The 24,251-nt window shown below is 38.1% G+C and overlaps 1 protein-coding gene across 36 annotated transcripts in view; it reads right to left on the bottom strand.

Moving 5' to 3' along the window:
* Positions 1-5,457: 5,457 nt before the first annotated feature.
* R3HDM1 (R3H domain containing 1) overlaps positions 5,458-24,251 on the bottom strand; it is a 48,479-nt gene continuing 29,685 nt past the window's right edge. For 10 of the 36 annotated variants that reach the window (XM_065070357.1, XM_065070347.1, XM_065070351.1 and 7 more), the window contains 13 exons: positions 23,281-23,382; positions 20,907-21,164; positions 20,310-20,430; positions 17,532-17,621; positions 15,572-15,726; positions 14,888-15,036; positions 12,891-12,994; positions 12,112-12,279; positions 10,432-10,601; positions 10,059-10,209; positions 8,689-8,771; positions 7,822-7,906; positions 5,458-6,878 (listed from right to left, as the gene is read on the bottom strand). In XM_065070357.1, coding sequence (XP_064926429.1) covers positions 6,511-6,878; positions 7,822-7,906; positions 8,689-8,771; positions 10,059-10,209; positions 10,432-10,601; positions 12,112-12,279; positions 12,891-12,994; positions 14,888-15,036; positions 15,572-15,726; positions 17,532-17,621; positions 20,310-20,430; positions 20,907-21,164; positions 23,281-23,382 — 2,004 coding nt within the window. In that variant the 3' untranslated portion in view covers positions 5,458-6,510. The remainder of the gene's footprint in view (positions 6,879-7,821; positions 7,907-8,688; positions 8,772-10,058; positions 10,210-10,431; positions 10,602-12,111; positions 12,280-12,890; positions 12,995-14,887; positions 15,037-15,571; positions 15,727-17,531; positions 17,622-20,309; positions 20,431-20,906; positions 21,165-23,280; positions 23,383-24,251) is intronic. The other 26 variants (XM_065070378.1, XM_065070376.1, XM_065070364.1 and 23 more) reach the window with 10 other exon arrangements.

The raw sequence follows: 24,251 nt of genomic DNA on the forward strand, positions 1-24,251 counted from the left end.
AACTCTACGAAGAATTTGGATGTGTTGCATTAATTCTCGTGACATTCCGAGCAGCTGTAGTTTGCATTTATTGCACTCATTTGAAACTCTAAGTTGGAAGCCAAGTTACACGAAGAAGGTGAGTGAAATGGTCAACACCATATTTTTTTGGAAATCATTTTGCAAATGTGATTTTCAAAAATTTCTACACCACTTCAAGCAAGAAAGAAATTGTGTTTAAGCATAAAAATGGAAGGGCTTACTAATGACTGTATAAGTAATTTTGTGAGGGTGTACAATCTTTTACATCATTGGGAACTATTTAAATTATGTTTCATATAATTACAGTTTTAGAAGTATAATTCTCTAACTGTAGGGTCACTGAGTTGCTGCTGTTGCATGTGCCTCTGCTGCTGTAATTGATCTGAGAGCCGCTAGAGCAGGTGTCGTTGGAAAACAGCAGAGTTCTTCAATTGGTAGGCCTAGGAATAGGGAAGGATAACTGATAAATAGAGAGTTTTATTAGGAAAAAAGAAAGAAATCATTTGTTAGCTGAAGCTTTACCTGTAATTCGCTTCCTTGGTGTGCTGCCAAGTCCTTGGCTGACCGGCAAATTTTGTGTGTGTGTTATTACGATTGTTACTCTTGTGGAAATGTCAGCGAGCTTGTTAAAACGAATACACAAAAACAAGTTCAGCAATCAGTATGGGAAACAAGGCAAACCAGTAATTTACATTTTAAGAGATTATTTTTTTCCCCAAAAACCAGCACAGATCTACTTGGATTTAAAAAGAAAATATTTTTATTACTGATTTCCTTTTTTCTAATTGCGCCGTTGCTTCACTCTAATAAGTGGTTCATTAACAACTCAAACTAACAGTTTAAGCCCAGTAAAAAGGCGACAGATTTGAGTAAATGTTGAAACAAGCTCTGGTGTATTTCTTGGTATGTATAAATCAATGTGACAGACTATCATAGCACACTTAATAATGTTGTTTCTTAGAGTAACTGACTTGGAAACCATAAGAAGGGCAAGGCTGTGCTGCATACCAATCTCTAATTAACCCTACACCCAGCGCAAAAAATATGAGAAGGAAGCAGAGTGTGTAATTCAAGTATGATGAGTATGATGTGCAATATTGCTTTATTTTGTGTCCTCCCCCCCCCCTTTTGTTTTTTTTTCCCCCAAGTTAGCTGTCAAGTAATTTTGGGAAATCAAATGTAAGAGATCCCTTAGGGCTGAAGCTAGTCCATAGTGCAGTCAGCTTGTAGTGTGCTTTCCCCTTCTGTTACACTTGCATCTGAAAAATTTACTGCCAGCACAGTGTATTATCATCAATCCTCAGTCTAATTCAGATTCGCAGTTAGCTGGGGCATGGGAACTGAATTAAGAATAAACCTCACTGTTAAGCATTATCCACAGCAGCACAGTTTATTTTTATAATTTATACTATTTTTAAAAGTAGAACTATCAGCAACATACCGATTTTCCTATACAGCTCTTTGGTTTACAGCACTAGTCTCATCTGACGTTCAGATTTCTCTTCAGAAGTGCAGAAACAGTTCATTGCAGTTGCATGCATCCCATATCATGATTAGGTTCGTGTGCTTTACCAGTAAGACTGAAGAACTATAAAAAGCAGCAAACATTCAAGTGTTTGTGCCCTGGACCAAATTTTAATGCTTCTTGATAGCCTTTTAAGCGAGATCCTCTTACAACCTGACACTGGCAAATGCCAAATATTGCAAAACGCCAAGCAGTTACGAGCAGGATAAAAAAAACCCCTTCCTAATAAGGGGCTGTCAAACAGAGTCAGGTCCAAACTCCAGCCCTACAGCCTAAACACACAAGATAGGCACTGAACTAAATGAACACTCATACATATTGTGATAAGAATGTTTGTCATCGTGATACGTTTTCAAGTCAGACGAGGCACCTTCATTTGCACTGGACCTTGCCTCTGAAGTTTTCAGATGTGAATAGTGACTTTGATCTCAGGTTCCAGAATAAGATAACTTAAAGAAATTTAATTTTCAGAATGTTCTGGGAAATAGGCCCTTTTAAGGGCTTTGGTCTACTCTCAAGAAATAAGGCTTCCAAAATGAAGTCACATCAACACTGTGCACCTTAAGTTTATACTTGTTGACAACAATAGCCAAAAATACCCAAACCTGAAACATTTTAAATGTGAGTAGGAGCAGGATATTGAATAGAGACAGCACATCAACCTTCATGAAGATTGAGCTGTAGGTGAAGGGATTGAAATAAGTCCTTTCTCAATATTTATTAAAAATTATAGCTACAGTAATTTTTCATGACGTGTAACATAAAAGTGGTTTGATCAGTTTTCTCCAAAACTTCCTGTAAGCATTCTTTGCCTCAGGGCTAAATACAGGAAATTACAGCCCACACCAGTTTTCTTGGGAAAAATTATGTCACAGAGCTAAAATAGGTATTTATAAAGGAAGTTAGTTGCAAGTTGAATTCTGACTCCCTTTCAGGTATCCAAACAAGTTAGTACAAGATCAACTGAAAACAACAGACATGTCAAATTCAAAGTTTTAAGGCACAGCTGAGTGTCATAGCATGAGAATATAACTCTTTATTCCACCTTGAGAGGGAAATGGTTTGCATTAGATAGGAAAAGGGTGTAGAGCTATTTGAATAGTGCAAGACAAAAAATGGTCTTTCCATGAAAGGTGTGTAACATTGAGGCACCTTATTTGATTCATCAAGCAAAACAATTCTTCACATGCTTTGATAAATCTGAACTCTCGTCTGTGTGTCACTGCCCTGTACCACCTGGATCTTGAAACCTGTGTTCTACGAGAGGCTGGTAGGATTCGGGATGGTTGTGGGTTGAAACACCTAAGCGCTACAGTCTGCAGTACACCATGGTGCTAGATTTCTCTCTTTGTAGATATTCCACTACTTTTCCTTTTATGTCATTTGTGTGTGAGGGAAAGAAAATGTTTTCTGATTGGAATAGGTGAAATTTGCCCAGGGAGGAGTCTCAGGTAAGATGGAAGATGCCCGTTACCAAGAATTCACTTAACACCAATCCAGTCTTGCTGAAACTTGAGGCACAGTGAGGCTGGAGTTCAGCAGCCGTGTGGAGGCTGGGAATAGATTCTCAGGTGTGTTCTTCTCATCTACCTGAATCCAACCTCTTGCCCCTGTGGATGTGAGTGTTCCCAGACTATGGAACTTAAGTTTGTTTTCTTAATTTTGAATTATAATTTTCACTGTAATATCACAAATAACCTTGAATCTATTCATAGTTCAGGGATGCATTTTACACAGTATTGTAATTGTATTAATTAAAAAGTAAAATCAATAGTAGCCTTTGGTGGAATAGATAATAGCTAGATATGCTCAGGTTTTTGGTTATTCTTCCAGTGCCTTTTCTTCAGCTTTAAAAGTGGTGAGACATTTTCCCAACCAAAGAAATATATTAAATTACTGCAATATAATTTAAGTCCCCACCTAATTTCCTTTGCCATATTTGCTACGAACCAGGCTTTAATGTTAAATGACAGGAAGGTTAAATATACTGGAGAAGTAAACGATTTGTTGAGAACAATGGAGAATGCTAGTTTTATGTACAATGTCTATTTCATGGCCTAAAGTACATTTGTTTCCCTTCCAGAACATGATCCAGATCTAGTGCCAGGGTTTTTGTACACAATCTAGAGCCCTGTGTGTTTTGAGGAACCAAAAGGGACAGAAGTATAAAATCCAGGAAGGTAGGAATGGTCTTGGTCAGATGAGTTTAAACCCTGTCTAGTTACCAGGGACAGTATGAAATAGCCCAACATCAGGAATGAACCAGACTGTAAGAAATAGTGGAATTCTGGGCCCACTGTAGGTGTCACAGACATTTGGCACTTCCAGAACCCTGTTAATTGTATCTGTGAGGCTTGTACCAGCACATCCTGACCAAAAAAATTCAGCTGCATTTGTTTAACACAAAGGAAAATATTCAGGGGTGACCTGCCTGTAGTAATCGTAGTCAACTATTAGATTCAGGATTAGAATACAACTAGCTTTTTACACATTCTAATTTTTTCTTCTAGAGTAATTTGCACTCAGCTTTACAGCTGACTTGATAAGAATTAAATACATGCTGGGACTTGTTCCTAATCAGTGTATCCCTCCTCTCCTTTTGTTTGGCTTGCATTTGTTCTCCGTGCTTACCTCTTGTTGCATTTTCTTCTCTTTGGTTGTCGCAGGAAAAGTTTATTAAATGCAGCAAGTCATGCAGCATCCTTTTCAAATGGTTTGACATCAGATTTAGTTCTTGGGCCATTCAGAATAGATGGAAGCTCTCAGCTATTGACTACTCTTCAACATGTATGAAAAATCTTGTCCTGGAACATGTTAGCCACAGGAGACAGCTGCCTCTCAGCATTCTGACACCTGTCATTACAGACCTTTAATCTGTTAATTACTTTACAGGATTAAAACCATGATTTAAACTAGCACTGGAAATGGGCAAGAGGCAGTGATGGAATCTGTGCGTTAGTCACGTTACCTCCGTGCTATTCAGAGGAGGGGAATATTGTAATCTGTATAAGATGGGGCGCTTATCTTTGGGAGCAGTAAACTACCAAAGATAATCCAACCTGAGGAGGAAAAAAATACATCATCTCATTTAAATAGTTATTAATTCGAGTAGTAGCATAAAAGCTCAAATGACAAGTACCATCCTTTCAGAAAAGAAGAGAGAGATAAGTAGATCTGTCTTTTGGCTAGAGGCTTGGAGCTGAACATTTTCCTCTCTGTTTCAGGAGAGCATCTGTGTGCAGGTTTACTTTTAGTCATGTAAATACCTGTAACTACAGCATTTTCCAGAACCAAGTCCCATATATCTACTTAATTAGGCTACGCTTTTCCCAGACAGGTCAGTTTTCTTCCAAGTACTTTGATTAATCACAGGAAAGATTTAAGAATTGAACTTGCATAGGACTGTTCTCACCACTTCACGTGTTTGGTTGTTGTTCTTCAGGGATAGGATCTTTTGCATGCAAGATGAAAAGTAATGCTGGTTTAGGCATCTAACTTGTTTACTTTTCCTCTGCAAAATGCATTTTTAAACGTCATGTTTACCTTGAGCTTCCACTTAATGGAAGTTACAAATGTGTCTTTTACAAAGCAAAAGGCTGAGGAACGGAACAAGTAGTTGCTCATCTACACAGCAAATCAGTGCCTAAGAATAAAAACACAAGACCTGTCCCTTCTGGTCTGATACATTTGTCTTTTTTTTTTTTCTACTTACACAGGGAAACATTTAAAAATGGTAAAGGGCAGGATAACAAATGCTTCAAGAAGAGGAACAGCAAATAGTGGTTCTCTGAGTTCTAATATTTTGAGTTATTTTTAAGTTATTTTCTCACATTCGAAGGGATCCAAACCATTAATATGTGGTCATCCAGGTTTTGGAAGACTCCTAGAATTTTAAACAAGTGCACTGAAAGTTTGTGTTTGTAAACATTTATTTTCTTGAACTGAAAAAGGCTTGCATCAGCACACATTGTACAGCCTTGCAAATTACACAAATTGAAAAAGTTTGTTTCATTTATGTGCAATGAATCTTTAATGTCCAGTGAGCATCTGTAAATGATGAAAACTTAAACCATTAAAAAGGTTTCCAGCACTTATCAAACACAATTATCTTAGCGTGAAAAGGAAGAGAAAGAGATCCATACTGGTGGGAACACAATTAAAGTGCAAACATTTTGTCACTTGTGAAGATACATTTTAGTTTCTTCACACTTTTGCTAAAAAGAAGAAGAAATATTAAAATGTGATTCAGTGAACATTCTTTGTAACCTATTCATATTCCTCTTTAAATAATTACTAAACTTGCTGGATCAGAAGCAAATCCTTCAAGGGTACTACCTACTTGTAATTTCTTTTGACATTGCTTGAATGAATCTCAAAAGAAAACGACAATCTAAGGAGTTAGTTACTAAAATTACTTTTTTAACAAAAGAAAAAAAATTAAAGAAAAACACAAGGAACAAAGAACAGGTTAACTTGAAGATGTGGGGTAGTTTATTAGAAAATGAGTGTAATTTATTGAAAATGGTTCTCTTTTCCCCCTCCACCAATCCTCAGGTTCCTGCCTTGGAATGGACAGCTGTGTGCTGGCTGTGAAAAGGGATTATAAAATACAAATCTGAATATGGATTTTTATGAACATTTGCTGTACAATAGAACTTTGGATCTGATACAAGAATTCAAAAATATAAAACAAAACTACTATAAAAGTAGGGGGCATTTCAACAGCATTCCTTGTAGAAAGCTGCCTGTCTCGAAGATGATTCCTTGCTATTGTCTGGGATTAACTCTATTTGTTTTTCTTCATCTTGCTGGATCACTGGGTTATTTATTCTTCAATGGCTAATGTCATATGACAGAACATCCCAGGAGTCTCTATGAAGAGAACAGAAACCCCCTAACATCAAGCCAATCAAGGACAGGAGGACATGGAAGTAGTAAAGGCTGAGCGTCCACTGCTGTAACTGCTACTGAGAACTAGCCCTTTCCAGAACATGAAAGTCGTAGTGCTTCTTGCTTGTTCTCAGCCTGAACTTGTTCACTGAGGTACTGCTTTGTTTCTTCAATGCATTCTGAGCAGCTGACATTGTAGGGAACGTAGCTAGAACCGTGTAAGTGGAAGCCAAGTCACTAGGTTTGGGTGGCTCAGTGTTCACGCTACTGTCGCCGCTGCCACAGTACCGACGATGGTGCTGCTGCTGTGTCTGTAGACACTGGGAATCCCTTAGCCACCGAATCTTGGCACCGACTTTTAAAAGTTCTCCAAAGAGTTTTTCTGCTTCCGTACGAGTTATGCCTTCTGGCAGTTCAGTAATTTCTAGAACTTTTCCCACAGCTGAAACAAGAAAAACATTCAATCAAAATTGGTCATTGTACAATGATATGACAAACACAATGGAAAAATGAGTTATTTCATACTTGTATCTCCAGTTAATTGACATGAAATACATGGGCATTCCATTTCTGCTATTCTAAAGATCCTTTTGCTTTCACATTTAGTACTGCTTACAGCTACAAGCATGCAAATAAAAGCTGAGAATACAAAGAGGACCCTCAAAAGAAAGAGGGAAAAATAAAATAATCCACACCTAACTTGGCAGTAGGTTTGGGAACACACTATAACATCTGACTGGTTTTGCCTGTTAACTCTTTACACGTCACCATGCTAAAAAACTAGTCCATCTGCCCTCTCTCAAAAAATCCTCTCCAGTAAATTGTTAGAAAAAGCTGATCTATCTGTAACTTTCTGTGAAGAGTTGATAGTAGGTAACACTTGCAATGAAAATTACTTTTGGTAAAGATGTGAAAATAGATGTCTGGTTTTATTTGGATGCTATCTTTACCAGCCTCAAGGAGCTAACCTGTGGAAGCACAAACTAAGTTGTGGTTCATGTTTGATTTCACATTCCATACAAGTAAAAGGAAGCAGAGTTATATATATTTAATATAACAAGATTTAATGTAACAATATGATACAACTTATATCCAGTAAACTGAAAAACTTGCTTTTCCTTTTAGTACTGTCCAGTTCTGATCTTCTCTGGTCTTCTCTCTAGACTTCACAACTAGACTTTTCTCATTTAACCTCCCTCTTCCCCTCTTGTCCTAATCAAGTCTCCCTTCTACATCCTTATGTTTCCAGAGTTTGCCATCTCCATTTCTGTCCAATTACTCTTTTCATTCTGGCCCTTTTCTCACCTGTGCTTTTCTTATTACATTCCCAGCCCATCACCCTAATTGATTTTGTTGGAGGACTGTGTCAATCTGCAATTCTATACCTGGTTCTCCTGCACAGAGATCTGCTGACGCAGCCTTCTTTGCTGGCTTCTTCCCCCTGTTGCCATGTCTGTTTCCAGGCTGACACTGGAACGATTGACAGAAATTATGTGCTTTAATGACAGTGCACCAGTATTTTAACATTTCTAGGTTAGCTCAGTGAAAAACAGTGTAGAGGAATGTCTCCATGCTACCATGGTATAGAAAAGATGTTCATGTACAATTTAAATCTTGGAGTTTAGCAATCCTGCAGTCATTCAATCCTTGGCTTCAGAAGAAAAGAAGGAAATGATGAAAAAAAATCACCTTAAATCTTAGAAGAACATGACTCGTCTACCCTACCCCCCACATCCATCACATCTTCTGTCTGATCTCAGGTAGAACTGAGCAAGGTAGAGGGTCTGTGTGTCTGTCCCCAAAATTAAACAGATCGCAAAACATTTCAGCTTTGCTAATAGTAATATTTTGGGTTTGTTTTTCTTACAGGAAACAAACCCTTTGTTTAGAAATGCCCACATAGATTTTCTATTTAAAAAAAATAGTTATTCAAATAAAACAAAATCCTTTCAGTAAATACTCTTCCTGTGATTTTTGGAACTGTTGGCAAATTGCTGTTGGAAAAATAATCCATAATCTACACTGCGCCTAAAGCTAAATTTCAGGAAAATATTCCTCACTTTGTTTTTTTAATACAACAAACAAGAACAACGGGAAGTATCAACACAGAGTAAAACCATTACTGGAAAGCAAGCACCTTCCACTCAATTACTTTTCTAATGCCATCACCCATTCCTCCATTCACACTGGTTACAATAAGCAGTCCTGAATTGTTTTTTTCAGTGCTGCCAGGAGACTGTTCTCTTTAATACCTGTTGGCTTGTTACTTGTCCACGTAACAAAGATGGTGGATTGTATTGCAGGGGTTGGCCAAGCAATGGGTATCTGGCATCTCCTTAAAGAGAAAGGTAATTAGAAGGGTTTTTCTGTTACATGGCATCTTCCTCCAAGTTCCTCTTACAATGTGTATCTTCCACAGAAAAGAAAGCAGAATGACTATGCACAAAGTACTGTATTTGGCTAAGCTAACAAAATAACATTAGGCACGATTAAATAAATGTAAGTCAGTCACGTCCCGATCACAAGGTGACAAGGTGTAAGCTTTCTTGCATCTAAAGGACTACACTGAAAAATATGCAAGGTTTTTCTTCACTGCAGTCTTCTCTAAATCCTCTCATTTCAAAATGAGCTTAAGGCTAAAGCCCTTTCAGTGTACTAATGTAGTAATTTTCATGGTTATATCCCTCATTAGTGCCAGGTATGTCTTCACATTCTTATTTGCTCCAAGGATCCACAAAGACAATGGAACAGAAGTTTTCAGCAATCACAGAAGATTAAGAAAGTTGAGAGGTATACTACTTTACAACAAGCAACGTGGAATTTTTACAATAACATTGGAATACAAAGCAATGACAAAGATTATGCAGAAGACACCACAAAGACAGACAAAAAAAACCTAAGGTTTGCTTTTTCAATAAGGAAGACATACAGAATTTTTTTAAATTTTGCTGTAAAGTAAATCCTTCTGTAAAACAGACCCATTAATTCTGAGTTTGGTAACTACAATCACAAAGGGTGTCTTTGCTCACTAACAAAAGCGGGTTTTGTCATTTGCTTTTTAAACACTACCAAGTATCACATCTCAGTGAAAATCCTCTATTTTCTGTTAACATGGCAGCAGAGGACTGAAATTCTACAATGAATTTTTTCTGTCTTTGGGTGGCTACTATCTGAAATACAAATTAAAGTAGCAACAGTATTGGCTAGAGGCTCTAGTCCCATCATGCTACTTTTTCTCCAAAGGAATGAAGAATTCTCGCTGAGGCAGTGGTTTGATTCAGTGCATCACCAACTAATAAGTGCATTTGTTAGAACATTATTGTCAGCATCCCATTTCTGTATCCTTTCCCCCAAAACACATTATATGCCCAACTAATATATTAAGATCAGCTAGTCCCACATTATTTATTGTATCTTTGTGGCTCTAAAATTATATCCATTGTGAGAGCGTGTGCCAAGTTCTTGATGTATGGTTAAAACTTGAAGCTATCAGTGGATAATTTTGATGATCCTGCTTCAACAGCATTGTACTAAAGTGACCTACAGTTTGTCAGAAAATCCTCATATAGCTTGTATTTTAAAACATTCAAATAAAAACCATTTTAGGTAACTAAAAACATACCTTGTCCGGGGACAAAAGGTCTAGAAAACTGGGACACAATGGAAAGAGGTGTTAACGTGGGACGGATGTTCTTCATGTTTGATAGCTGAGCTGGTGCTGGTGATGGGGCTGGTGAGGCGACAGGACTACCTAGTTGAGGACTATGCTGCAACTGGAATAAACAACAAGTTAGTGGTTTAAAAGGGACCTAGTTGAACAAGCCAGACAACACCCACAGCATTCACAGACTTAAGTTAAAATAGCTAGATTAACTACTAACACAGCAGATTTTTATTCCCCAAAGAGAACTTTTGGAAAAAAAAAAAACACATGCACAGATGCAATTTATGCAAGTTATCAAGTCATCCTGGAAAACAAAACAACGAACTCATACCTGTGCAGCACTGTCTAAAGTGCTAAGTTCTGTGGACTTCTGCCCCCTTTGATGATCACAGTAATATTTATTCTGTTTCCATTGTGGCGGTGAATGGTTCCGGGGCTGAGGACTGTTGGGTATATTTAGCTGCATCATCACTACTCCTCCACCTGGTGGTGGTGCTACTGCTACAAGACAAGAAATCAGCAGGATGCAGTTAGTTCAGCATCCATTTCAATTTTCACTTTAGCAGAAAAGGCATGAATATACAAACAAAACGCAACAACAACAGAAACCCACCCAAAACACTCAAAACCACCCAAACAGGGAAATAACAAATGTTTTGCTAAACAACCTGCTGCATTCTAGAAAACTGGAGCAGTATCTTATGTACAATTATATTCCCAGTATCAGATAAATTTGCAATAGTTAACTTCTAGAGGGCTTTCCAGAAGCAGAAAAGTGCATCACTGAAACTTATAATTATTTCTTTCAAAAGCGTTATCAATATTTAAAAGTAGTTGAAAGTATTCAACATTCACTGTGGCTACTGTCAGAGCAATGCGCCGAAGAACACGGGATATTAAGCAACACTGTGCTTTATTTAAAACCAGAAGTTTCCTAGCTAGTTTTACATGATGTACAGCAATACAGACTCAAAATGTTTCCTCTGATATGACAGCACACATCAGGAAGACACAGAATCAATCTTGAGTCTGAGGCAAAATTATCCTCATGTAGATGTTGTATATATGAACATTTTTCTAGGTGGAGACTGCAAATTGATCCCCGCACCCTGTACCACTTATCCACCGTGGTAGCTACAGAAATGCCAAAGCCGGGGAGGACGCCTGAACAGCCAAGTTCCATAAGGTTTTGCATGAGGAGTTGTGCTGAGAGGGAAGCTGCCTTCCCCCTCTGGCCTGGCTCTGTCCCAGGTAATTTATATAATGTCCTGCTTACTTGCAAATGGTTGTTTGCAATTTCCTTCTCTGTGCTACCCACTGTTTTTACCATTTCTCAGAAACCACAATTAAAACACATGGTTTAAACATAATTTAATCATCCACCTTTAAAGGAGAAGTCTACAATCTTCTCAATTTACTACCTACGTCATCGCATCAGTTAGGAACAGTTGGATATAGATCATAAAATGCATTCAGCTTGTTTGTTTTAAAACAGGCTACTGTTTCACTACCCCAGGCTCCACAAAAAACACCCAGACTCCTTCAGAAAACAAACAACGTAGACTAATTACCTCATAATATTAAACCTATATTAGCTTGTGTAAACTGTGTTCTGAAAAATTTACTATATTGGTATTTATAAAAATAAAGCTCACGTCTGTTTTCACAGGCCATTGAGGATGCTGCTTATATACCTTTTAAAAATTACCTGAATATTTTGCAGATCGAAACATTCTGAACCTGATTTAAGTGTGTCTGCTAAGCGACACTCTTACCTGAAGACGGCTGCCTCAGAGCTGCCCTCATGAATTTGGCTGCTGTTTCACCTATGTTCCACATAATCATTTTAAAAGTTGCAATAGTAGCAATTCAGGTGAAGGATTATGAAAAAACATATTTGCAGAGATGGCGCTCAAGTTGTTTTTTCTAGCAGTTAGCCATAAAATCAAACACGATATTACAACGGATATCTAGACAGAATGGCTTAGATGGAAGTCCCAATAAAATATACCTTTTATTGGCTGCATGATGGAAAGACCAGTGGACAAACTTTTAGATGATGAGGGTGGAGACACTATGCTGTAGTGCACAATGGACGCAGCCTGTTGGGGCTTTGACTTTGATGAAGGTGGCAATAATGTAGGAGGTGATGGCTTCTGACTTGAATGGTTGCTATAAACTATGAAAGTAAAAGCAGTAAATAAGGCTACCATAAAAACAAAACAAAAATACCCCCACACAGCTCAGGAGTATTTCATTTAGGTTTTCAGCAGGTCAAAAAAATACCTCTCCTCTCTATCTAAACCCAGAATGCTCAGTTTTCGCCCTCTTCTGTGGAACGCTTCAGAAAAATCACTGCTCCTTCTCCATTAAGTGAAGTCTAGAGTAGGAGAGCCAAGCACACTGCTTCAAAAACGTGCCTTGCTCTTGTTTGATCAAATGTAAACCCAGTTCTCAAATGTTTCAGACCCATGTAGCTTCTTCAGGAAAAGACACAAGTCGTTCTGCTGAAAATGTATGGTTCCCATGTCTTGTCTTGACTCACAAGCAGACGTGCAAGTCATTATAGTGTATTTTACTTATTCTAAGACAGTAACTTGAGAACTTTCAGTGATAAATTGAGATGTCAAGTTAACCTGCCTCCAATATAACTTCAACAATGGAAAACAGAAGGAAATAAAATATAGCAGTTCATTCTAAATAAAAACCTTACTAGCAAATATCCAATCACCCAGCACAATAATAGCTAGACATTTTTGAGGTCTTTCAATAAAAACTTGATTTCCCAACCTGCACACTGCTGTCCTTGAAGCTGCTGTGAGTTGCATGGTGATGATGTTCTAGGAAACTGTATCTGCTCCGATCCAGGAGGCTGCAAATATCCTACTGATGAACTGTAATAATAATAATAAAAAAAGAACATGACCAACAGGCATTTATGCTACACTCATTTATTTAATCATGACTACGGCGTTTGCTGTCTACACGTACCGCCAATCACTGAGACTGTGAATTTTAAAATCAATAATATTCCCACCTACCCTCAAGTCTACTCATTCTTCAGAAGACTGGAGTTTCACATCTCTTCTTTGGGAAAGACTTATGCCCTGCATACATTAAGCAGCTGTACTAATTCACCTATTTTGATATACTATTCTTGTGTCAATAGTGCTATGTCAGTATAAAGACGTGTATGAATAGAATAACAATACAAAGACAATTGGTCATCTTGCCCAATTAACCAGAATTAGGTCTCAGTTAAATGATCACCACAGAACCTTTCACAAGGATTTTGGATCCATTCCGTCAGCAGGTGGGTGGCCCCGTGCAGCTCAGCCGGCTTATTCAGCACACCAAACAAGCCAACTCTGCTTCAGCCACAAGTAACACAGCTTAGAGAGATTATTGCCTTTCCTTGGCTTTACCAAATAGGGTTGGACTTACCATTTTTACCTCTTGTCACAAGTTTGTTCCATTCTTTGCCCCACAGTGCAGTTCTATAATTTTAAAAATTCCCTTTCATTAAGGCAGACAAAACTCATCAAAAATGAAGCCAGATGGTTTTATATCTGTATGGGATGTGTGCTCTATTACAGTTTTAAATAGTGACCTGTAGGTTTGAGACGACTGAGTTCCTACAGAAGAGCATTCTGCTTTCCTTGTCAAAGTACTGCAATGTAACTATTTTGATAAAAGCAAGATGCTGTCATTAGTTGCTAGTCTGCTCTGAATTCCAAACAAACATTTCCCTGTTCAAAAGAGAGGGACACTCTAAATGACGCAAGAGATCAAGCAACAAAACTTACTTCAAAAAAAGTCTGGGATTATGTTTACCTATGGCTTCACTGAACCTCAAATATAACTACAGATGGAAAGGATAAAAAGAACCTTCAGACACAAAGAACAAGAACTAACATTTAAATAGATGAAGCCATGCAGCAATGGCACAAATGCTATTTAAGTCACTGCGCTCACAGAAGGATGAATCAAGCATCATACTGTTGATGCTTGTTTAAAAGCTGCAAGCAAGGTATTTTTAAATGATGCACTTTTGTAAGTTCAAAAAACTGAAGAAAAATTTGTAACATGCATTAATCCTAATGAATTCTTTTAGGTATCTGCCTATGTGTTCTCTCACACATACTGACATTGTGTTGGGGACACAGCTGTATACACAGGGAGGTCAGTATATGTAGACCAATTTGCTGTTACCAAGGTAGATAAAACGTTATTTATTAAACAAAAGCCAAGCATAGGAAAAAGTTCCTCTGCTTGTTTCATAGGCAGCTTTGCACCAGCAGGCCTCCTTAGCTATCTGGACAAAATAAACTGGGCTCCTTCCACACAATGCTCCAAAAAAGAATGTCAGTCTTTTTCTGGGATTCAAATTGTCTTTTCTCTATACTTTATTAAAGTAGTGTCTGTGACAAAACCAGTGAATATGGATATTCATCTTAAATGTTACTGCATAAAGGCCCTGCCACAGAACACACCGGTGTTTTGTGTGTAGAAAAGGAATGCTGAAATCTTAAGACTTGGGACTGTAGTCAAGCATTGCTGAAAGTGATACAGAAACAGTGTTTTACAGTCTAATAAGTATGTACCAATTAACACAGTACTGGGCTTTTTTGTTAATTCCAAAAAAAGACCAAAAGAGATATTAAAGTGTCTGTCGGTCTGCCTTTAAAATGCATTTTAATATACACAATACTATAGCAGATCCTGTCAGTTATTACAAGACAATTAAGCCTAATTGCTGAGAAATCAAATAACTGAGTTCTACTCACCTTAAATTATTCTGCTGACCTGACGGAATGACACTGTAATAAACCGGCATTCCTGTTGTGGGCAACCCTTGATTTGACTGGCCAGGAATTATCACAGGCTGTTGATACGTCTGCTGGGGCACTGCTTGGGAACCTTGAGGCACCGAAACCTAAAATTGAGAACACATTCAGATTTTCTTCTGCAGAGAATATTTCTTTCTGCCTCTTGACCATCACCTAATTTATATAAGAATTTTTTAAAGAAACAGAAACTGAAAGATCTGCTGGAGGTCTCTAAATCCAGCAGACTAGGGACAGCAGTAGTTGAAATAATAGCGCTTTATTACAAAAACTTTATCTTCCCCCAAAATGGAACCGTTGGTTCCAAGGGACTCCATACATTAAGAAAAGATATTTTTCTCTACAACAGAAAGCGGGCTGGTGGGCAGGGAAATCTAATGAGCTCTGTCTTTCCTTCCCATCCTTTGAATCACAGCACGTGGCATTCAACAGTAGAACTTGTACGCTTGTGACAGATTTTCCTCTCACTTTAATTGTGGTGGGGTTTTGTTTTTTTAATTTCTGCCCCAAAGTCACCTTTGACACCTGCCTGCAGCTTTCTACCATTTACAGAGCAATGCACTTAAAAAATATATCACTCAAAAACACAGAAGAGTGATTGGAAAGTTACGAATAAATACGCACCTGATAAGATGGCACTGAAGGATATGGAACAATCACACCTTGAATTTGATTCCCAATGTTGTTGTGTTGGCCACTGACTAGATTTTGATTCTGAGGCTGCTGAACTCCAACTAAACCTTGGTAGTTTTGCTGTTGGTTTGGCAAAACCTGGTAACCTGAAATTATACATTTAAATCTTATTTTGAAATAATGAACACATTTTATACAGAGTTGCCTATGTGAAAATGTGCAGCATTTTTCAATGGCTCTTTAAATCTGGCAACTTATCATGCATATAAAAAGAAGCCAACAGATTTATTCATTTGGATCCAGCATGAAATACTGTACATACTATTTGCAATTCTGCTCTCACATGCTTGCAGTATTTCTTTACGCTCTAGTGAGCTGCATGCATTAACACCTTGATTTGATAGGTGAAAGCTGAAAGCATTTGAACAAAGCATGCTGGATAATACCAAAACCAGTTAGTTATCCATTATTATGAACAAGGCCATTCTAGCTTCATCAGTTTTGAAATTCTAGTTATACTGAATTCTATTAGTACCTCAGGTGCCCTAGGGATTAGAATACCTTGACTATGTTTCAAAATTGAATCCAACTTCAAAAAGAATTGTGTAAGGCATGTGTGCAAATCTTTTTTAAAAGGGCAATTTGTACAGAAATCTGTAAAGCTAAAAAACTGAGAACAGAGAAAAATCTTCCAAATAAAAGCAACATTCATATTCAGTGGGAGGCATTTTGTATTCAAAGTGATCTTGGGGGAAAAACAAAAGATGTTCATATTGATCACTCTATAGTGCCTCTACAACAATTTGTTATTGCTTAAACTGGTATCCTCTGCTATCTTTCAAAAAAGGCCTAAGATAACCCCAAACAACCAACCCCAAGCATGAGTGCCAAACAGGAAATCTGTGCATTTATTAGGTCCAACCTTAACTCTTGCCTTTTTAAATTTTAATTTTAAAGTGTATCGTAGGTAACTGCTACCAAGATCAAAGCACATATAGAACACAAGTTCTTTTTGTCGTATTCTATTGTACAGGAATGTGCTACTTACAACATCAGCAAAAACCCATAACTATCAGTGTTTCTGAGACAGAGCCGGTTATCGCTCCAGAACAACAAAACTGGGCTTGTCAAGAAGCACTGATGGCAAGAAGAGCCTGTATTTAACTTGGACACGTTCACATCCTACTGACCGTGACCTTCCCCGCGCTCCCTCCCGTGGTACGGAACTACAACAACGCAAATGTAGCTGCAAAATCTCGCTTGGACTTCTTTTAAACTGTGTTTAAAAAATTGCATTGTGTATTTTGAGAATAATTAGTTAACACAAGAGACTTTTTGTAAACAAACCCCTCCAGTGTTCATTGATTACATACATACAGGGCACAATGAACCTTGTGAATTAACAGTCTCAGCTGGCTGTCTCTAGAGAAATTGCCACAATGAAGACTAAACCAAGACTGTTAATATAATCAAATATTCCTTCAGAAAATTAAAGAGGTCTAAACCGTGAGAGCTATTCATTTCAAACCCACACCACACTAAATATTGTCAGAGTACTATACAAACTTGAACAAGGCATGCTGGAATCAGGATTAGTAATGAGAAATTTTAATAACCCTAAAGTTTGAACTGTGCACAAAAATCCATCTCGTTTCTGTAATAAACAGAATTCTTAAATGTAATTTGTTACAAAATGATCTATAGCACCTAAAAAGCAGCAGAATGCAAAGCTGCAGTATGTGACATACAATCAATACAGCTGCAATCTAACCCCTTCATTTCTCAGAAATTGCAATGTAGCTGTGAATATTTTTCAGCTTTTTCTGGCACTTCCAGAGACAGGCATAATCAATTTTGCAAGCAGAGAGAACTGGAACAATATAAATTGACTGCCAAGAAGGTTCCCCGCAGCGTTCCAAAGAATGCTCTATTTTTAGCTTCACAATTTCACCTCTGCATAGAGAGTGGTCTGAGAGAAATGCAGCACTCAGCAGAAAACCCACACCTGCTGTAGCAGATTGGCTCATTACACAGAAATACTCTGAAACAGCAGATAAGAAAAGAAGCACGCTTCTTAATATTTACGTAATTAAAAAGAAATCACTGTTAATATCAGAAAGGTTAACTTACGGAATATAGAAATGCATTTTCTAAATAACACATTAAGAGGGAGGAGCAGCCTTTATTCAAGAGCAGGAAAGCGAGGCCAATCACTCGGCTAACAAGCTATGAGAATAGCTTGATTACTACTATTACAACTACAGCTATTAGTACAATGGAAGAGTTTTGTCACTGGCCAGTGTGAAGCAGAAGCTGGTTGAATTTCAGCTGATGTTCCTACTGTAACTGTAGTTCAAGTAAGATTTTTCCTCAACCAGGTCTCACGGTAACTGGGCCCTCGTTAGAATGGCAATGAGAAATGCCTTTTTCTTAGTTTTCTTCTCCCAAAAGTCTATCGGACAACCACAACATTTTTATTAAAAGTGACACCCCCGCAATATTTCACCTGAAACCCCTTGAGAAAGGAAGCCAGGAAGCAGCTGAAAAAGAGACCGGTTCACTGTGAGAAATGTAAACCTCTCAGACAGTGTTACGGCCCCGAATCCAACAGCTCATAAATAAAGTCGGGTTACTCCGTAATATTAAACCAAAAGTGGCTTCAGTTGCCGCGCTCTCAGCAGCTGTCAGCTTTTATCTAAATTTGTGTTTGGAAAGTTATTTCATAGTTAGTAACCACTTTATAAGATGAATAAAACCCACAGCTTTTAAGCAATACAAGATCTGTTAATTCCCATTTTTGATGAGACACATTGCTGTATTATCCAAGTAACACGCTGCCTTTGTTCTCGAAACCAGTCATTGCTAATTAGCATCAATCATTTTGGATGTAGCTTTGTGTCAACTTACTACAAATACCTATAGTTTCAAATAAATCTACACGAGAGATAATTTCAAAATATGCCATCTCACGAGCAGTTTACAGAACACACAACATAATGTGGAACCTTCCACCTCTAGAATGCTGATTTAAATTTGCCTATAAAGCAGTGAATGAGCACCAGCAATGGGTCGGTAGCAATTTGGAGATTTTGAGTTAAGCACTAATTATGCAGTTGCTAAAATATTAAAATACTTGTCTCTACCATCAGTGCTAGCAAACACCAAGTGACCAAACAGGACTGAAGGAAGTTATCGGCTGGACGACCCCTCACTACTTAAACACAATCCCTTGATGTCAGGGTTCCAGGTACAAGGCGCATTACAAAGCAGTGAAGTAGCTGTCTGCACAGCTTGCTTATTGGATTTCTTTGAGGACACAGAGGGACAGTTTAGCTGCCGATGCTTTTTTCACCCTGCCCACATCACAGGCAGTGAAATTCAGTGAAAACATAAAGAGCTAAAAACATACAAGAAACAAATTTACACAATAGCAACCCATTCCTCCCTTTGCATCTTGGTGCCGATGTACCATCAGCCCACGCTTTCAAATTCAGACTGTTTCGTTTAGCTACACCCTCCGATTTAGTTTGTGTGCTGTTCACAGAGGGTGTCCCTGTAAACGGGGAAGTAACCCCAGCCGAGCCTCAGACTTTTTGCTGTTAAGTAGTCTCGGTATTAAAAATTCTGAGGTTGTGTAATACAGTTGGATAACACATCTTTAACACCAGCGGATGAAACAAGTTGCAAAACCAAGTAATTTGTTTTCCTTTGAAAAAACATCAATACACTTTCACTTCTGAAGAGTGAAAAGTGCCAATCCATTTTGCAGTAAGCAGCCACTAACAGTATTTTAAAATAATCTGACAACCCTATGCGTGGGCATCACATCTTGATGATGCTGCAATGAAATAATCCTGTGTACATTTGTGGACTGGACCCTGAATAACAACTTCAAGTGCTGCTGCTCGTCGAGCACTTCCTGGAAGAGCTGCAGAAGAGAGAGCCCATCCCTTCTACAGGCTACTTCACAGAACAGCTATAAAACAATCCAGTTTATATTTGTAAAAGTTGATCTTTCATCCTATTTCTGTAAAGCAACACATAGTTAGGGGCAGAGGGGAGGAATTAAAAAATCCTTCTTCCTGAAGAAAACTCAAAAGGATGCTAAGTCTAACATATTCAACTAAAACATGGTATTAGAAGTCTGATTTTTAAGGATCTCTGCCACTAGTTCTGAAAGTTTTGACTGCGAGACAGGATATTGCTCAGAAGGAAATTTGTTTCAAGAATCCAAATCTTCTGGAAGAAGCTTTTAAGTACAGATTATTAAAATGATGACAGTTACAGTTACAAGTTGCAAGGAAAAGACAATAGGAAAGGAGACAGAAATACAGCTTGATAACATTCACAGAAAGGTAACTCAGAGACAGCTGAAAAGTCTTCACCAAAAATAGGAAGAGCAGAAAACTAGTTCTAACCATTTAAGTCTCATTATATGTTCTATTCAATGCCCAGATGCCTTTAATCCTAGGACAGAAAACCAAATTAAACCAGTATCACCGGTATCTTCTGCATAGCACCCTTCATGCCATAACATCTAAAATTAGTACCTTTTGTTTAGAAATTTCAGTCAATGTACATCTTTGCAATGTTACATCATTTAGAGGGACTAATTCACCTTACTTTGCAAGTTACTAAAAGAGTTTCAGCAAAATAAGTCAAAAAAACAGCAAAACCAGGAGAGAACGCACACGAGGTGTTCTAATGAAATGCTGAAAGTTCAACCAACCTGTCTGCTGTCCGGGCTGTGCCAACGGCTGCGTTTGCTGGGTGTTGTAATGGACAGAAACAGGGCGGTATTGGGGACTGGAGTGCGGATACTGGTTGGGGGCACAATAACAAGCTGGCATCTGAAAACGAGCAACAAGTGAAGATTCACTACCTGTAAGTTTATAGGAGGCAGATATCTAAATGCAAAAAGAATCATGTGATAAAAGATGGATGCAAAACTTATTAAAAGGTGCAACTAATGTTAAGTGGTTTAGCAATTAAAAATACTTATACTACATAAATTCCCCCTTTTAACAGCCGATTTCTTCTACTTTTCACTGTAGAAGTAACAATTCCCAATTTCTACAAACACTAGAAAACTATGCAGAACATGAGTTTTACCAGCTACAGGCAAACAGGAAAAGCTGGGTGGTTATTCCTCCTCAAGTACACTGAAGTCTTTCATTTCAGAACACATAAGCCAGAAAAAACCTACCCAACCCCAGAATAAATGCACACAGCAGCAATTTCACACCATAGAATAAGCTCGTTAATAGAACAGCATGATCCGTTTTTAAATTTAGCTGTTGGGAGGATGGAAACAGAGCTGCTGTACCTGTGGTACAGGTTGCTGCATATATCCCTGCTGCTGGAGTACTTGCTGGTTGACAGGGTGGCCAGATGTGGAGTAGCCTGGAGCAGACACGGGCTGGCCCGAGGGCGCAGCTGGAGCAGCTGTGATGATGTAACCCGGCTGCTGTGGGGGCTGCAGGACCACAGTGGACTGGAACAGAGCACTGGGAGCTTCGGCTGGATCTGCGGGTGGCTGGCGGGCAAGACTCATATGGCTAAACTGCGATCCTAGGTTGTCTTGCTGTAATAGTTAAAATAAAAAGGAAAATTACATTCACAAATGCACATTCAAGAAAAAAAAAAGCATAGCCAAATATCTCAGTAAGTTTCAGATATGCACATCTCAAATTACTGCGCATTAGCAACAGACAAAGAACAAAAGGAAAGAATGAGAGGGAACACAGTGGTAAATCATCTTCAGGGCTGACAGCAGGAGAGGACATCCCCACTGAGACATTTCACTGCAAATACTCAGTTTCTGGATTACATCTGCCTCTGTCTACCTATTGTAAGAGTTCAAGTGTGAAAAATGACGTGAGAATTTTTGTCACTAACATTTTCTGATTGGATTCCAAAGCTTGAGTGAAAACATCTAACCCCAGTTAAAACAGCAGAAGGCACTAGTATTGCTAAGTAATTTTTGGTTTTAAGAGTTTAAGTTAATAAGGCTGTAATCCTGAACAACAAGGTACATTCCTCTAACTTGGTACTAGACTAGGTACAAGGATTAATTTATTTTAGCCTGAAATCGAGTAACAGCTGCAAGTAACGTGCTCTAGTGGTTTCCTACTGTCTGTATTTTATTAACATCTGAAACTATGGTGCTGATTGCACTGGATACTGCAGGAGTCTTGCAAAATTTTCAGCTGCTATTACTGTAACCTCAAGCTCCTTTTCTTTACAGGCAACTTAGCATCACATAATCAACATCCTGGAAATCAGAAGTGATCACTAGTATTGTATTTTTTTGCTGAACAAAAGATTTGTTTCACTCTTCAAAAGTGGACTCGCCAAACATGGAACAACATCAAAAATATTTTGAGACCACCTGATCTTCTCTTAGATGATCCTGAAGAACAGAGGAGTAAGAGCAAGCTGTCATTTACTGATTGGCTATGTTCAAACCTTACGGTGAATTTTTAGAGTTTCCAGGCTAAAGATATTCTTAGTTACCACTGGAAATATGAATTTGCATTTCAAACTTTATTTAGAATACTTCTGCAGCTTAAAAAAAGCCTTATTTTCATTAGATCAGCAATCTAACTCCGCCTTTGGCATTTCACTCTTTAACGATGCCTATTAACACAAATATAATGCTCTTCAATGTTGGATTTTACATTCTGCTTCTCATAATACCCAGTTTAGAGAGGAGATACCATCAGTCCTTTTCACTGTGTTACCTAAGTTACCATCAGCAGGAATAAATTTTTGAAACTGCCAGCCTACTTAGTATTTGAACCCATTTCCTGAATGTGAACCGCTTTGAAATTACTATAAACCCAGAAGAAGTTTCATTTTCGACTTTAACAACCATGTACCTAATGACGATTGTCAATCATGGCATAGTGACACCTCAACTAGCTGCTGCTAACAGCAATTTAGTCATATGCTAAACTTGCATAGGAAGCTCACACTGGTTGATTAACCATTCTCATTTCATTCCTAAGGAGGTAAGTTACAGTGACTGCAGGTCAACCCACCACCCTCCACAAAGTGCAGTTCCTTTTAGAATTGTATACCTAAAGTACAAATAACAGTTACAATATAGTTTTAATTATATGCAAGCTATCAAGTTCAGATCAATCTGTATCTATTATTAGAAGACATTTCTGACTAATGTTGAAAATAGTAACAAAATAAAAACCCTGAATACATATTAAAATAGCTGTTGTATAACATTGTGGTGGCTTAACCAGTGCCCACCAAGCTGCTCTATCACTTTCCCATCCATAGCAATATGGGGGAGAAAATGTATTATGGTTCAGTAGAAGAAAGAACAAAGAAACAAGAAAGGATGGAAAGAGGTTAATCTAGAGACATAAAAAGCTACTGACTGGTTAACAAAACAATAGCACTGAAAAACCGTTCCTTTACAAAGGGAAATAATATATATCTAAATACCTAAATATAAAGATACATGGATATAGCCTCAACTGTCTAAATTTCTGCTGAACTTGAAATAAACACGTTAAAATCTCAGGAACTGTTTTCCCCCACTCAGGTAATACTTGACGGGGATTGAAAAGCTAGCCAGTCATGACACTGGTATCGCACACCACGTACAAACAACCAAGCAAAGGTCAGCACCCACTAAAGATTAACCCGTGCAGAGAGGAGATGAACAGAAGATGTAATACCACAGAATATTGCTGTGTAGAGGAGACTGGCAGGAGCGGGGGTGGATAAGAGACTGCAGAGTACTGAACAGGCTGGGAAGAAGGCTGCAGAGGCCGCATAGGCTGAAGAAATAACAGGTTTATAAACATGGTTAACATCAGAGTAAGAGTAGCAAAACCAAAGTCAAAGTCTTGTAACAGGAAAAAAGGCAACTATGCCCTATTATCAGAAATAGAATGGATATTTTAAGCTAAAGACTGCCTAGAATTAAAATGAAAGTAATTTGCAATATCTCAGTCTCCCAGCAGAAATACATTTCCCTTATTTGTTATACCTTATATTAGCTATAAGTCAGCAAATTGCTTCTATTAAACATTTAGTGTTTCTTTTAGAGGATTTTTTTTAAACTATAAAACAAAAACTAATGTGCATTTTAAAGTCAAGTTGTTTCAAAGCATCTAAACGCAGAGTGAATTTACTACCAACCATAGCTTAAAACATATTACTTTCACTTATTTAACAACACTCAAATGTTTTCTCTAGATTGTGGTTATTTGAACATCAGAGAGGTATCATGGCTGATAATAATTTTGGCAGGTTCAACTCCATTTTCCATGGAGAAGGCAAGCACAGAAGCGGTAAAGAATTTGTGAAGAAAACTGCAAATACCACATGCAGACTTCTATACACTAGACAGGGAGAAAGGGTACAAAGGAGCCTTTTTCAAAAGAGACGATCTCTGCTGTGGCATACGCAGGTATCCTCAACAGAAGACTCAAGCCAGAGGAAACGAACAAAGATAAAGGTTTAGATTAAGTTCTATAAATAACTTGTTGATAAAATTTGAGAGCAATTTGAAAAACACCGCAGGAGACGATAACCAGTAGCTTGGTGCCTGAAATAGCTGCTGTAAAAAGAGGTAGAACCCCCACTTCTCCTGCCCATACGCACTCTTTGCTTTTCCCTTCTTCAAGGGCTGAGTTCATCTTTA

The sequence above is a fragment of the Columba livia genome, chromosome 7 (genome assembly GCF_036013475.1).
Source record: "Columba livia isolate bColLiv1 breed racing homer chromosome 7, bColLiv1.pat.W.v2, whole genome shotgun sequence".
Taxonomy (NCBI): Eukaryota; Metazoa; Chordata; class Aves; order Columbiformes; family Columbidae; genus Columba; species Columba livia.